The sequence below is a fragment of the Paracoccidioides lutzii genome, assembly GCF_000150705.2.
Source record: "Paracoccidioides lutzii Pb01 unplaced genomic scaffold supercont2.5, whole genome shotgun sequence".
In the NCBI taxonomy this organism is placed as follows: domain Eukaryota; kingdom Fungi; phylum Ascomycota; class Eurotiomycetes; order Onygenales; family Ajellomycetaceae; genus Paracoccidioides; species Paracoccidioides lutzii.
In genome coordinates this window covers 877,322-892,320 of record NW_015440951.1, presented here as the reverse complement: position 1 = coordinate 892,320, position 14,999 = coordinate 877,322, and the positions used below count along the sequence as shown (strand labels likewise).

Sequence of the window (14,999 nt, the reverse complement as noted above, 5' to 3'; positions counted from 1 at the left end):
TGAATATGGATGGAATTGTGTGCTCCGAATAATGATCAGACGATGTCCTGAAATTTTGAATAAGTTATAAGGTGTCACTCAAAACTTCAAATGTTGATGGATTAATGATTTGCCGCACTCATGTGATGAGCGGACAAATTCATAGATGGGATGATACCATTTTTCCTTCGGCCTGAAGGAAGTAAATAAAGTAGTCGAGCACACTGCGATTCATTTCCGAATCATATCTCATTGAAATTTTACTTTAATGCGTTTGTGAGATGGGGTGACCGCTTTTTCAAAAATATATTGTAATAGAGCATGCATCTTGTAGTTATTTGGACTATATATTTATTGGTTTGTTGTAAGCATAATCCGGTGTGTCGTTTATGCAAAGATCACCAAATAATGTAGTGGAGCCAATCCAATACCGTCGCCACCAAAACTCAGAAGCACCAATGTAACCAACAAAAGGAGGTGAAAATGAGCTCGCAGTATTTCCAAGGGATAATTTCCAAATAAAATAATAATAATAAAAACAAAACCGCTCAAGACGAAGGAAACGTTTATCAGACGCTTGCTAACGTTACAAAATATGCGGAAGAAAATAGTAAAATCATTCATCTGCGGATACTGCGACCCACCTTCGTGGGATCTTATAGCCAGAAGAGCCACATCCCACACTCATATAGGCAGCATCAGATGTTGACACCGTTTTCCTTGGAGGAAGCCATATTTTGGCTCGACCGGGGATGTCACTTCGTAGTTTACCACGACGTCGCATGTTCATTTCCAGAACAACCACTCGAAGGAAATCGCCATTCTCTCGCGGCTCACGCGGGCGTTGCACAGGCAATTGCTGTGGAAAGTTTTGATCATCGCCTTCATCAGTAGCGCCATCATCCTCACCGGTCAAGGAAAATCGGCTACATCTGCATGCTTTCTTCACGACTTCTGAACAGTATGTCTCCATTTGAATTGAAGCAGTACATCTGTTGGGTTGGTCCCGGGTTTCCCGCGGATATTCGCTGTATGTATGAAAATCTGCCGGCGAGGTGGTAAAAGGATTTAAATAGCGCCGGAGTGCCGGGGAGGGTGGATTCTTCATTGGAACAGGGTGTTTATCATCCGTCAGTTCTGGAGAAAAAGAGAAGAAAGATAGAGTAAGAAAATCTTCGGATCGGATTGAAGGAGCTGTGAAGTTCGAAACGCTTTGAGCAGCTGATTTGAGTGCTCGAAGAGAGGCTGTAAGATTTGACTTCACTGTTGCTCCCAGTTTGGGAAATGGTTTTAATGGATTTGAATCATCCGTGGGTAGTTTACTGGGAGTTTCATCGATTTCCATATCTTCTTCGCAAATGGAGGGCGAAAGGAGAGGGTGATCTAGAGGACAAGCCTCAGTGGGTGAATATTGTCTCTGCTTCCGTATCAGGGGTGTTCGTTGGGCCGAAAAAGACGGTGTTGCTGGATCACTGGACGGTGTCGAGATACTGTAATCAGTATCCAAAGATGGAACGGAGTGTAAGGATAGAGATCCTACAGAAGTGGGAGTCTCGGGACCGCTTGGTACGCCGTCATCCTCCAAAGCGTTTGGAAGACCGAGAAGAACATGAAGTGGCCTATTTATTAAAACTCCGGATGTTCTGGGGCTTTCTGTCGATTTCCTCCCATCCGTGAGCAGAGAGTTGAGATATTCCACATTGCTGTCTTCCAGGAATCGGCATTGTTTCCTAGTCGTCCAGGCCCGCGGTACAGGAATTGCAGTTGCTTCTAGCAAGTTTGAAACACGTGTAGGGACGGGAACTTCCGGCCTTGCTAATGAACGGGAACGCCTTTCTGCCACTTCTTGTAAACTATTCCCGCTCGAATTGGGTTTAAGGGGGGTGATAGGAGGTCTCCGACTCCGCCTTGGAGGAGGGATGATAACTGGGTTTGTGGAGGCTATCGACGATGGTTCAGAAGTCCCCGACGAGACTACAGGGGCTGCCTTTTCATCCTGCAAATATACTGCCGTATGTTGGATCTTGGAGTTGAATTGGAAAGTTCGGAACACCATCGCCACGATTCATGACCAATCCCCGGGCCAGGGTGAAGAACGATAGCGTTTTGGTGGTGATCGTTGGAGTTGAAGCTGGAAATAAGCTGTTAACTAAAACATAGAGAGGTGTAGATGACTTTAAAGAGCAGTCCTTGATATAATCAATGAACTAACTCCTCCGTATTCGTGTCGGATCAACTTTTTAAAACATAGCGGCGGAGAGCAACAACGACAGAGCAGAGGTGACTGGGGACAAGTTTAAACATCACAGGCTTGGGAGCAAAGAGCCAAACTCAAAGAATATAGTTATATTCAGGAAAGAGGTAAAGGGAGCGGACGAGAAGAGGCGGGAGAGGGAGAAAATGGATTGGAGGATGGGCGTTGGTTCAACGGAAAAACGAGGTTGAAAGGGTTGTATTCCCGGATTTAAAGTTGTAAGAACAAAGGGCGATGTATTGTCACCGCATCCAAACGGTGGAGCGGTACCTCCACTAGCTAGCCGCTGGCTGAACGGGAGACGCGATGATTGGCCGCCCCCCGGGCTCCTTGAGGTCATAGCCACCAATGTCTGTCTGGATTTAACGAGGGGAGTCGATTGCTGCCCAACAGGTTATTGAATTTCCTATTCCTATTGATGACATGTAATCTCACAATAAACAAAATGACCGAACATCAACAACAGCACAACATATTCTGCATCATGGTGGTGCATTGGCAGCGGAATTCACAAGAGCTCCGCGGCCAAGCTACCCCCCATTACGGAGCATTCACCCGACATATTCCTCCCATTACACCTTGCTCCACGCTCCATGAAACCATGAACCACGGATCAATGACCAGCCTTTTAGCGCTGGATGAGCTAGATAAATTATTTCTGTCTCTTAACTACCTGGAGAAATTTCCGTTGGCAGATCACACGATGTATCAACACAAGGTCATTCCGTAGAATAGTGCTACGCTGAAAACGATTCAGCCAGGACTCCGGCTGGCAGGATTTCACTCTCCAGCCACGGAGAAATATTTCGTCCATTGCGACAACAGCTGAAACGGTTCTCTTCAAAAGTTATTCAACTGGGATGTAGATTGACATTAATTGACTAGTACTATCGAGTCAAATGTAGTTACTGTTCTTTGCCTCCGTAGAAATGTTGCTAGGCTTTCTTGACTAATCCATGACATAACTGAACACTTCCTTTGAGGCCTCGACGAGCCTCGCAAAATAATTTTTCTGGAACTTGGGAAAAAGATTCAGTGTCTACTGCGGGTGTGATTTATCTAAACCACGGTTTTGTTTCCAAGTAATTGAAGACTTTCGTTTGGCTTCGGGAGCCTGTTTTAAGTTGTTCGAACATTCGGTCAACTAAACTGCTCAACAAAAGCACTGAAGCTTTGCTCCAACTCCTGCCCGTTTTCAAGTCAACATGTGAACTTGTCCCAGATGAATTTCAATGCCATCATGGCCGATACGGGTTTACTTACGTGGTCTCTCTGGTATCCGTATTATTATTAAATGGAGGTTTTCGGCTTCCACCAATGCACCGACAGGCCTGCCTCCCGCCGCCCCCTAACAAAGGGCCATCTCATCCATGGATAGGCTACCCCAAACGGTGCCACGGAACACACGAACTTCGTCTCACTTTCAATCAACACTCCTGTAAATTTCGCTTGAGCAAAAGAGCCAACCACTGGCAAAAGCACACATGCACATGCTCATATCTCACTGCATCAATGACCGCCTATTAAAGTTCCCTTTGTTGTGGTCGAAAAACAATGCCGGGAAGTGCTGTTAGGAGACAACTTTATTTAATGGTTATCTTTATGTCAACTTAACATGATCAAAATATTGTTGTTTCTACTGTTATTTCTATTCTGGTAATAAACCAGAGACAATGGAAGTCTTATTCTGAATATTTAAGACATCTTGGATTTCTTTTTGGAAATTGATGTTATCTATGTATTTCAGTCCACTAATAACTATACGGAGGATCTATTGATAGCATTAAAACTCCATTATGTTGTGAAAGTTGATGCGGGGCCGGTTCTGCAATTTATAGGAGGGATGGTTCAAACACTTTCGTCTGCGATGATATGATTCCATACACCTCAATTCTCCTATGCCGGTCAAAATCGAATACCTGCAAAACCAGGCAATTAGATTAGTTAAACCATTCCTTTCTCACAAACACGCTGGAGGGATCCAGCTCCCCATGTGTAAATACTGGAAGAGCAGACAGGTCACTCACCGTCTTCTTTTCCATGTTGCAAATTGCAAGATTAATATCTGCCACAAATAGCTTATCCTCTGTCCCCATTGTTTTCGCAATTTGTATGCCCAGTTGAATTCACGATTGAAGACCCCCATACTTGCCATTATCTAAACCCGCCCGTGCGGAAGAAATAGAATAACAGCTATTGGCATAACTGTTATATTCCATGACAAGCTTCTGATGGAATTTACGCCTCTTTTTCCGCAATTTGAGGATCCGTATTCGGCTCCCCGTAACTATAGATCAGGACCAAAATTGGGTGTGTTGTATCCCCACAGCACAAGCTCTACACCTGCAACCCGTACGCACGCCGGGGACTCCGGTCAGCAGCGGTCATTGCATATCATCATGCTGATGATTGCATCACTTTTTCCACTCGTGTTTGCACTTGTTGTCCTATCCTTCCAGTGCGCCGGGCACGGGGCCTGGGTCCGGAATGCGGAGAAGCTAAAATCCCCTAGCTTAAAAAATATTTTCTTTTCCAACTAGTTAATTAATAACAGTGGGTTTATCAAAAGGATCCATCCGAAGAGTCTTTTTGACATTTTTTCGCTATTGATGATGTCATCGCTTTTCTCAAAGAAAGAACCTCTCCACCTCCGCCGTACTCAAGATGTGTCGCGGGAAAAATGTCGTAAAAGCTGTTTTTGAGAAGACGATGAGCTATACGTCTTGCAACGCGGCAGATTTGAGGAGGTTGATGAGTTGTTGGATCGTCTCTTTTCGGTCAGAATCTAGGTGGATTGAGCCCACTTGGGCCGCCAAGACTTTCAGTTTTCGAGGCATTGTGGATTGCTAAGAAGGAAACCTCATAAAAGAAAGTATGTACGAGTAAAGAGAGCCCAACATGGAAGAGTACCAGTTGGTCGGAAATCTATCTCGAGGCTCCCCGATGGTTACTAAATAAACATCTATCCCACCTTTGGATTCGATTGCGATCTCACCCACGAACGGGCCCAGTCCTGTTAATGGCTAGGTAACCGCCCGCATAGAGGATCAGCCCCGTACTTTCATGGGGTCAGGCCGTAGACCTGTACTAGTCGTCAACGAAGAGGGGAACGGATGATTGGGAAGGTTAGTTAAGGAAGCCAGGAATTTGCATGTTATCGTGTCGTGACGTTCACACGGCGAGCTACTTTTCATATTTAAAATAGAACTGATCCTAAATCATTTATACATCTCTACTATACATGTTACAGGAGAGGTTGTGAATTTCTGATGAAATATACACAATAGCAAACTGTTCAATTTAATAAATCCCGGGGGCTGGTTATGATAGATACTGTCATCTTGTAACAGTTAAACCAAATATAGTAATATTCTTTCCTAATTTGGAAATTTTATTGCCAAATATAGCTTAGCGTCGAGAGGGGTTCAAAAATTTGTTTGAGTCGTGAACTGCCCCGAGTTCTGACTATCGTTTGGATCTCAGGTTTTGCGCACTTATCCGATATACATTTAGATGAGGTTTTAAGAGCTAGGTTGAATAGCAAAGTTAAGTGTCAAGTCAAAAATTAGCAGGAAATTTAACCCTTGTCTATTCTGACCCAACATTGAACTATCCCCTCGTCTGTTAGACTTGTGCAAATTAGCGTAGTTATCAAATAGTTTAAAATTTTAACAAGGATTATGTTGGACGTCTCAAGTGGTTGTATTGGTAGCCTATCTCAGGGATGCTATATACTGCTGTGCGGTGCGCTAGTCCATAATAGGAAGCCTAGGCTCCAACAGATTAGAATGACTCAACCAATAGAATCCTCATACAATTTATATGGGATATCTATTGGCTCAATTTCCTTCCAAAGACCCACAGAATCCACCTACCCACCCAGCTGGCAATAGAACCCACGAAGGAAGAAACTCTCATTAAGGAAGAAGCTGAGAAACTTGGTTAAACCTCTAGTCCATGAATGAGATGATCTATATCCATTTGGCTAACTAGCTTAATTAGGTCATACCAACCCCCCCCCAAGACATGCAAGAGAAAGCTGGAAGACGTCATAGCTGATATACCACCTTGGAATCAGTCCAATGAACTCCTGTGAAGCCTATATATTGAGTGCCAATTCTAACTTACCTCCTGATCTTGATATCATCGAGTCTCTACATGTTATTTAGTCTATATATCTCAGAGAAAGACTTCCAACTCATATCCAATTTAACCAATGCCTATGCCTGAATTCAAATGGAAAAGGAGTCAGATAAGCATGCTAGAGACTGGAAATTTACTAGCTCTACAAATATCAAGGTATTCTTTGGTATATTAATCTGTATAGGGATACACGATTTTCAAAAGTTACAAAATATTGAAGGAATGATATTGAGCAAGGACCCATTAATCTATTCCAATTTCATATGGGATTGATGATGTTTCAGCAGATCAAGAGATATATTCATATATCTGCCCCCTGAAAAGTTCAAAAATGAAAGAATTGATGATATAAGCTTGGGGTTTTGACTTTTAGCTTTCATGATCCTTGCAGGGAATACTATTCCTGGATCCAATCATGCATTAGATGAGATCATGATTTGCTTCTTTGGTCAGAGTTCGCATACCTATAATGCGTGAGAGGCCTATTAAGCAGGGATATAAGGTATATGGTCTAGGAAAACAGGGTTATCTTTGGACCTTTTCCTGGTCTAGTTACCAATTGGGTGAGAAAATGCTCATTTATTCCTCACTGAGCTGGACTGAATCTATGATGATGAATATGATTTGAATAATTCAGGGGTTTCCGCGGCAAATTCCCTACTAGGCTCTATGGGGGATATCCTAGGGTCGGCTCAGTGGTGTGGAAAATTCGAATTTGATATTGATATCATAGGGAATTACCAACCCCACATTCAACCCCCTGTTCAACTAGTTATTTAGTGTCCTGAGGAATCAATCTGCAAGGAAATCTCATTCTATTCAATTTACATGGACAACTACTTCGCCTCCGTTCATCTATTCAAACATCTTCATGATCATGGCTTTGGAGCTTGTGGAACTACTAGGCTCAAACAACTTCCACCTCTACTAGTTGAACTACGCGAACATTCAATCTCCAAGAAGATTCCCTGGAATACTCTATGTGCTATACGTCAAGATAAAGTTCTCTGTCTAGGTTGGCAAGACAATAATATGGTATTAGCATTGACTGCCCTTCATCCTCGTGACATCTTTGTTATTCGAGAGTGAAAACGGTCAGGCAAGACCTCAACTGATGAAACTGAGGTTAGAAAGTCGAAAGTCTTTGGAGATCTTCCAGTCAAGGAATTGCCAATTTCTACGATTATTGATGACTATAATCACTATATGAACGGGTTTGACTCAGAAATCATTATAGGGAATCCTATAAGACTCATAGAACTACATATCGCAACTGGTTTCCTATAGCTAGTCAGCTACCCAAGCATATAGACTTCCGGGAGAAGCTCTATCAGCAACTCTTTGTCTTTGCTTGCTCAACCCATGATCTACCATCTGAACGCTTGGCCCCTTCATTGAATCACACCCGGATTTCCCACCAAAAGCGCCTATCTTGTGTGTGGTGTCAATATAAAAGAAAGAAGGGGTCAAGGGAAGCAAAAAGAACTGGGTCGGTCAGGCTTAGGTTGTTCAGCATGTGTAGGGGGTAGCTCTATGCTTGAAATCTCGATGTTGGGAGGAATTCATACTACAGAGGAAGTGTGAAATATGGTTCAATAAATTACCAATTTCATTAGAATATCAATATATTACCATTGGACTATATAAATAAATTACACTAACGAAACCACGTTAATTTGCACAGGTCTGGCAGACGTGGGGATAGTTAACCCCAGAAAGGTCTTAAGGAACGACAGATACAGGTGAAGATAAGATAAGTCAAGATAAGATATGAACTTATTAACATTCTCCATGGGTCCGTCTATCTATCTATCCATGGGATGGGATGATCCCCCACATGTGTCAAGGCAAACGAAAGGTTTTAAGCATGTCTGCGCCTGGGTGCTCCGTACCATGCTAAATATGGAAGACTGCTCCTGTTACCGAAGCTCTAGATGTGGGGATGAAAAATGGGGAAGGAGGAGCGAGAAAATCTCTCTGGATGCACTGTAACAACCGACAAGGACGAAAAAGCGGAGAAAACATAGTTGCCTAGGCGTAGTTAACGTGGGTTTGAAACCCATTCTTCAACCAAGGGAAGAGCGTTGCCATCGGCTGGTTCGATGGATCGGGGCTCAAACCAGAGAACCTTGAAACCCTCTTGATTGAGTGTGGGGAAATAAACAGTCGAGGGGGCTAAATTACTCTAACCTTAAACGAATTGGGTTGGTTTATGTTGGAGATTCGAAATGAGCAAAATGATGTGGTCGCCTTAGGTAACTTCATCAGGATTGAGTCGTCAGCGATACGGTGTTTTTGAATAAAATTATCCCTGTTTCGCAACCAGAATTCTAAATTTTTGTCTGAAATGGCAATAGAGAGTTCCAGAGGTGACTGGCAGCTGCTCGCTCTGGCGCATAGACGGTTTTTTTTTTTTTTTTTTTTTTTCGCATTTGAATGGGAATGATTGAATTGACCTGTCAGGCTTGAAGTCATTAAAAGTCTGGATAATGGTTCCTATGAACCGAGATCTGTCGGAGTCATGTGCACGTACCAACATTCTGGACCATCTGTGGTAGTTTCACCACCCTCAACACCAGGGTTAGGAGTAGATTAGGGGGTTAGGATTAGGGTTAGAGTTTATTGCATTTCAGTCTGAGAAATAAAATCGCCAGTTTGGTTTTGCTATCACTCATCCGTCTGCCAGGCTGCCATAGCAGAAGGACGATTCCGATCACCCTTAAGGCATGGGAGTGGGATCCAGGGAGATGGGACTCGGTCAAAGTCGTTCCCGGCAAACTAGACCTTCTGCTGCTTTGGCATGCAGAGTCAGCGGTCCCAGACACAGTGATCGGCATGAGCTTCAACACGCAATCAGCAGCAGACAGGAAGTGTCATAATCGCTGGCACAACCGCCCAGTCAACCGTACAGGGTGTATGGAGACCGGAGGCAGGAGGCACTAGACATGGCGTGCCCAGATTGTTGGCAAATCTCCACGACAGCCACCTGGTGAAGAGCTGAAAGGCGGATAAATTCAAAGGTCAAAGAATTAATCGCAATCAAAACGAGAGTGCCCGTTCTATTTTTCGCCATTTAACTTCCACCCTTGAAACGCGAAGTACAATTTTGGTTCAGAGTACTGGTGGATGAGCACGCAAGCCAGAGTTACCAAAAACTGCACCAGCTGCCACCAGAATCGTTGAAGCGATTCATTCCGCTTCGGTGTCCAAGGCGAGATTCGATGGGGCCCGATTCACGCGTTCTAGGGTCATAAGTAGCTATCCACCTTGCGGGGACTCCTTACAACGCCAAACCAAGAGTCGATATTTTTATCTCGTCGACTTCAAAAAGTGGATAATCCATTACAAGGCTACTACAGTTCTCGAGAAACTACGCCATAAAACAACCGCAGAGAATGGTTAGACTGCCCAGGAGGAGAGACGACAGGGATCCAAGCGGACGGGGGGTCGCTTCCATGTCACCTGACTGGCGATGGGAGACCTCCAGACCTTTAAGCCTCCTCAGAATGCGGAAATATCTTCTTCCACCTGCTCCATCATTTCAACCATAACCTCTCTCGCTCTGCCACGGACGTCCAGTCACTGCAGCACAAGAGCCGGCGTGCTGTGAGCTGACATCTTGCGTGGCCTAACCCTCCCCTCTTCATTGCTCTGCAACTCACCAGTAGTTCAAAAACCACAGTTTTGGGTGCTTGAACCCGGGCGATAATAACTAATCCCATCTCTTTAAGTAGCCGTAGATCTGGAATAAGTGGAGATTTCGACAGACCTGGTCCACGAACTGCCAAGCAGGGTTTCTTATATCTTCGAGCGACTCTGCGCCCTTCTTTCCCTAAGCGACATTCCACATCTGATGACGATTTCTCTCTGTCGCAAACAGTCATTCCGCGCGCACTCTCTTGTGCCATTCACATCACTGAAGTTGTTGTCCATTGTGTAGGTATTTCTGGTTCTAGCTCTTCTACATCATGGTTTCCGTCTCACAAGAATCAATCTGTCTGCGCTCTGCTTGTTCTGAATTTAATCCATCATTGTGGTGCGCTGTTGCATGTGCTTGGTGACAGTGAGGGGTGATATTCGTCCACAACTAGGAATACAAATACTGATTTAATCTGCTACTTAGAACCCACCTTACCACCTTAACTCCGCTCTCCGAGTTCATTTGTCCAACACAACTACTATTGTGCGTTACGCGATCTGGTATATTCGCCCCAGTTATGCCCCGAGGACGTTGATTTGTTCAACCGACAGGGCATTGAAGATCAATGGCGGGAGGGAGTGGTGCCGAAGGCCGGGCGGTGGAGCAAGCCATTCAATCAGGTCCTAATGCTCAAGCGGGGAAGCCAAAGTCGAGATTAAAATCTCAAGACAGCGCGACGGCAGTGAAACGACGCTGTGTTAGCAGCGCATGCATTGCTTGTAGGAAACGGAAGTCTAAGGTATTGGCAGGCTCACGTCAATCATATTCTAGCAACGATTATTCATTGGACTGATGGACTGCGCTTACAGTGCGATGGAAACACACCTACTTGCGCCGCTTGCGGATCCGTATATCATACACCATGTATGTACCACCAAGTGAAATCGCAAGATCTGATATGATATTGACATCCATCCTTAGGTATATACGACCCCAATTCGGACCACCGTCGAAAGGGAGTATACAAGCAAGATATTGACAACCTAAAAAATCGTAATAGCACTCTCCAGACACTGGTTCAGGCCATCCTTAGCTACGATGAAGCGGATGTTCCAGACCTTGTTCGACAAATACGGTCGGGCGAAAATCTGGAGGAAGTAGCAGAGACTATATTAGAGCGAGAAAAGAAGGCGAGCAAGACTGCCGTTCCGGAGGTGTTTACGGACGAGGACGTCGGTCAAGCGAGTGATGTGCCCAAATTCGAGTCTGAGCTGGCAGGGAAGATGAGTGAACTGGTGCTTGACGGCTCAGTAAGATTTGTCGGGGGCACTTCGAATTTAATATTTCTACCTGCAGAGTTCTCCTTAGAGGAGCCGGATACCTCCTTTGGGCTGCTTGAGCCAGTCAAAGACGCGGACGAGTTCATTACTGGTTGGACCGAGGTAACAAAAAGCAAAGAACTGATATGTCATCTGTTGACCATGTACTTTACATGGCACTACGCATATTTTACGACCCTATCGAAAAAGTTGTTCTATCGTGATTTTGTTAAGGGGCGGTCCAGCCAACATTGCTCATCGCTCCTTGTTAATGCTATGCTAGCCCTTGGTTGCCATTTCAGCTCATGGCCAGCCGCACGAAGAGACCCGGGGGACTCCGCAACTGCTGGAGATCATTTTTTCAAGGAGGCTAAAAGGTTATTATCGGAGAACGATGAGCATGAAAAGGCCAAACTATGCACCGTGCAAGCGCTTGCATTGATGTCAGTACGCGAGGCTGGTTGCGGGCGAGAAGGCTCAGGCTGGGTATATAGTGGGATGAGTTTCAGAATGGCTTACGATTTAGGTTTGAATGTCGATGGTACGGGGATCACTTCTCATATTCTTCCTGATGAGGATATCGACGCTCGAAGAATAACATTTTGGGGATGCTTCCTTTTCGACAAGTCAGTTTATTTATATATCTTACCCCAAAAATGCTTGTTTGACTAGACTAATATGCGTGATTGCAGATGCTGGTCTAACTACCTAGGACGCCAACCCCAGCTTGTAACCACTGGTATCAGTGTCCCCAAGTTTGACGTCTTCCCTGATGAAGATTTCGAAATGTGGTCCCCGTACACAGATTCAGGCGTCACACATGAGCACGCTCAACCATCTCGAACACGGGCAGTTGCTCTTCATATATTACGGCTATGTGAGATAAGTAGCGATTTACTGGCTTCTTTCTATCACCCAACGGCTCTGGAAGGGCAGATTGGAAAGCAAGAGGAGTTGAAGCGACTAAGCCAGCTTCATACGAGGTTAGAAGCCTGGCGCAAAGTTCTTCCCAAAGAAATGGAACCCAAGGAAGGCCAGCTGCCCCAGGTGTTGCTGATGCAGTAAGTTTTTCAAAACAACGCCACCGTGCCATGAAATATACAAACCGGACCTGACTGACAAAATCTCAGCATGTTCTTTCAATTACTCTTTATCCATCTTTACCGTCCATTCCTCAAATATACAAAATCAACTTCTCCTCTTCCAAGCCATGTATCTCCTAGAAAACTGTGCTCACAGGCTGCATCTATGATTTCGAAACTGCTTCGATTTTACAAACGCACATATGGATTCCGCCAAATCTGCAATATTGCTGTATACATTGCACATTCAGCTTGCACAATTCATTTACTTAACCTTCCAGACAAAACCGCCAAACGAGACCTGATTCATGGTCTCAAAAACCTAGAAGAGATTGCGGAAAGTTGGCTCTGTGCCCGCCGGACTCTACGGATCTTGGAAATCTCGGCGCAGAAGTGGCATGTTGATTTGCCAAATGAAGCCGTGGTAATTCTTGAGCGCTCACATACAAGATTCGGGCCCTGGGGATCCTGGGACCAGGCCCATTCTCCATCGAACTCAGACACATCTCACAAGGACGCACTGCGGCTTGAAAATCTACAAACCTTTGGAACTCCTGAGACCATTTCAGTACCCCCGGAGCCTTCTATTACTGCGCCTGTAACAACTGTTCCTCCTCCCATACCGAATCCTTCCCTTTCACAATGTCAGCGATTTTCCCCGATGCCCTATAAGCCTTCACAACCACCGCAGCCACAAACTGCGCATCCAACCCACTTTCCCTCTGCCACAATTCCCGACCATACGTTCTCTGTGCCAGCTCTACAAAGCCCCTACCGTGCCAACCACAATGCTGCCCAAAACCGTGATACCTGGACAAGTACCCGACAGTCTCCTGTTGGTGCTTCTACTGGAAGTAATACCCCCTCTGTTATGAACACTCCGCAACCATCGGCACTAGGAGGTATGGAAAATCTAATTGAGGCAAGCCAAGACTGGTGGTTGAAAGATCAAAATGCCCTGGCATTGGGGTTAGATAATTGGGGTGATGGTTGGGATAGTGCTGCCAGGCCGGTTGGTTCGAGCCTGGCCTTTGAACCCAGTGTTCCAGCGGTTGCTCTCGGGAGCACTCAACAGATGATCAGGGGTAGCAGCTACAATTTTGCGTCTGGGCAGCTGCCAAGTGTTAATACTGGCATGGATATAACAAACATGCCGTTGGCGCTTCCAGGCTACGATGCTGAGCTGACGGAGGAAAGCCAATTATGTGATAATCAGGAAATCAATCCGGCACAACAACTACCAACGACAATGGCGGGATTTGAAAGTCACGGTCAGCTGTATTATTGACCTCAGTCTCCACCGTTCAATAAAAACGAAAAAGTTCAAGGGAAGCATATCCGGTATAAAACATATCCTTCGAATAGTTCCCTCGCATATCCACTAATCATATTATTGAGGGTTCATATAAACAAAGGAAAGTGAGTGGAATTTTCAGTATAGAATTGTCTTGCACCTTTTCTTTCCTCGCTCGTTTTCTCTCCCTCGGTTGGCAGGATGTTAACACGGCCCAAATGAAGGACTCAAAGAGGCAGGTTGACTATCTTCCTCAATTCCACTCTTTCTTTACCTTCACTTGCACATAATTTTTCTTTCATTTTACCTTCATTTGCCTGGATGTCAGTGTAACGGGTATGTCATGATCACGACGAAGCCATTTGCATTTTTTAGTTACCATTCTCATGGTTCTTGTTTATCTTTTGCATTTCTGTTTGGTGGTTCACATGCAATTGTGAGCTTGGTCTATTTGGCTGTAAGGGGGAACTGGAGAGGAGTTTGCTTGTGCTTTCATTTCTTTCTTCTCCTCTCTCAAACGTAAATTGGCCAAGCAAAAAGATATATATAAATGTAAAACCTATGCATATATATGTAGATAGATGTTTCCATATTTACTTACTTTGTTTCCGTCCATGAGCCATTGTTCGGTTCGAGGGAATTAAGTCATATTACTGTAAGTTCGGAAGTTCCATTTTATATGCCCCATTTTATATTGGAACAGTCGGAAGGACTCCGCCACACCCAAGATATCTGGAATGCATCTGAACCAAAAAGGGCCTACGATATCACCGTCCAACATCTTTGGATTTAGGTTCTCAGAAGTCAGACTGCTGTCATGCGCTCTTCCCAGACGTGTCACTCTTGCTGTAACGCTGAATTTGCGCTTGAGTTGCCTTTCGATTTCAGATTTGTTCTACCTGCAAAATATGGGGGACATAAGAACTTGATGCCGTGCCAAAATTGCTCTGGCGGGCGTTTCCCCTCCTGGCAGGGAATCTAGAAATTAACAGCCTTCGTTAACTACCTCTCCCAAGGGTGACTTTCAAGTACTTCCCAGTGAAAGCACTTCCCAGTGAAAGCAATAAGAATAAAGTGCAGGTAGTGCTAGAAGATTTGCAGAGCTTTACCGATCTATGGTTATAAGTTCTCTGAACGAGCTTGGCCTCGAGTGAAGATCCATGGATCCCCATCTCGAGGACGGAGTGTAGGCAGGATCCGCTTGTTATTTTCCATGGACGAACTTTCTACGGAAACTAGCCGAGCAATCCATGCACTTCCCCGTTCATAGACACGCTTCTAGCGGCGC

The 14,999-nt window shown here is 44.9% G+C and overlaps 2 protein-coding genes across 2 annotated transcripts; one reads left to right on the top strand and one right to left on the bottom strand.

Moving 5' to 3' along the window:
• Positions 1-595: 595 nt before the first annotated feature.
• On the bottom strand, positions 596-2,035 carry PAAG_02451 (hypothetical protein; the record flags this gene model as incomplete). The annotated part of the gene is made up of 1 exon (XM_002795699.2): positions 596-2,035. One exon carries the CDS (start codon positions 2,033-2,035, stop codon positions 596-598), a length of 1,440 nt encoding a protein of 479 aa, XP_002795745.2.
• An 8,606-nt stretch (positions 2,036-10,641) lies between these two features.
• On the top strand, positions 10,642-13,705 carry PAAG_02447 (nitrogen assimilation transcription factor nirA; the record flags this gene model as incomplete). Its single annotated transcript, XM_015844645.1, has 5 exons — positions 10,642-10,815; positions 10,886-10,940; positions 10,998-11,961; positions 12,028-12,396; positions 12,466-13,705. 5 exons carry the CDS (start codon positions 10,642-10,644, stop codon positions 13,703-13,705), a joined length of 2,802 nt encoding a protein of 933 aa, XP_015701693.1.
• Positions 13,706-14,999: the final 1,294 nt, after the last annotated feature.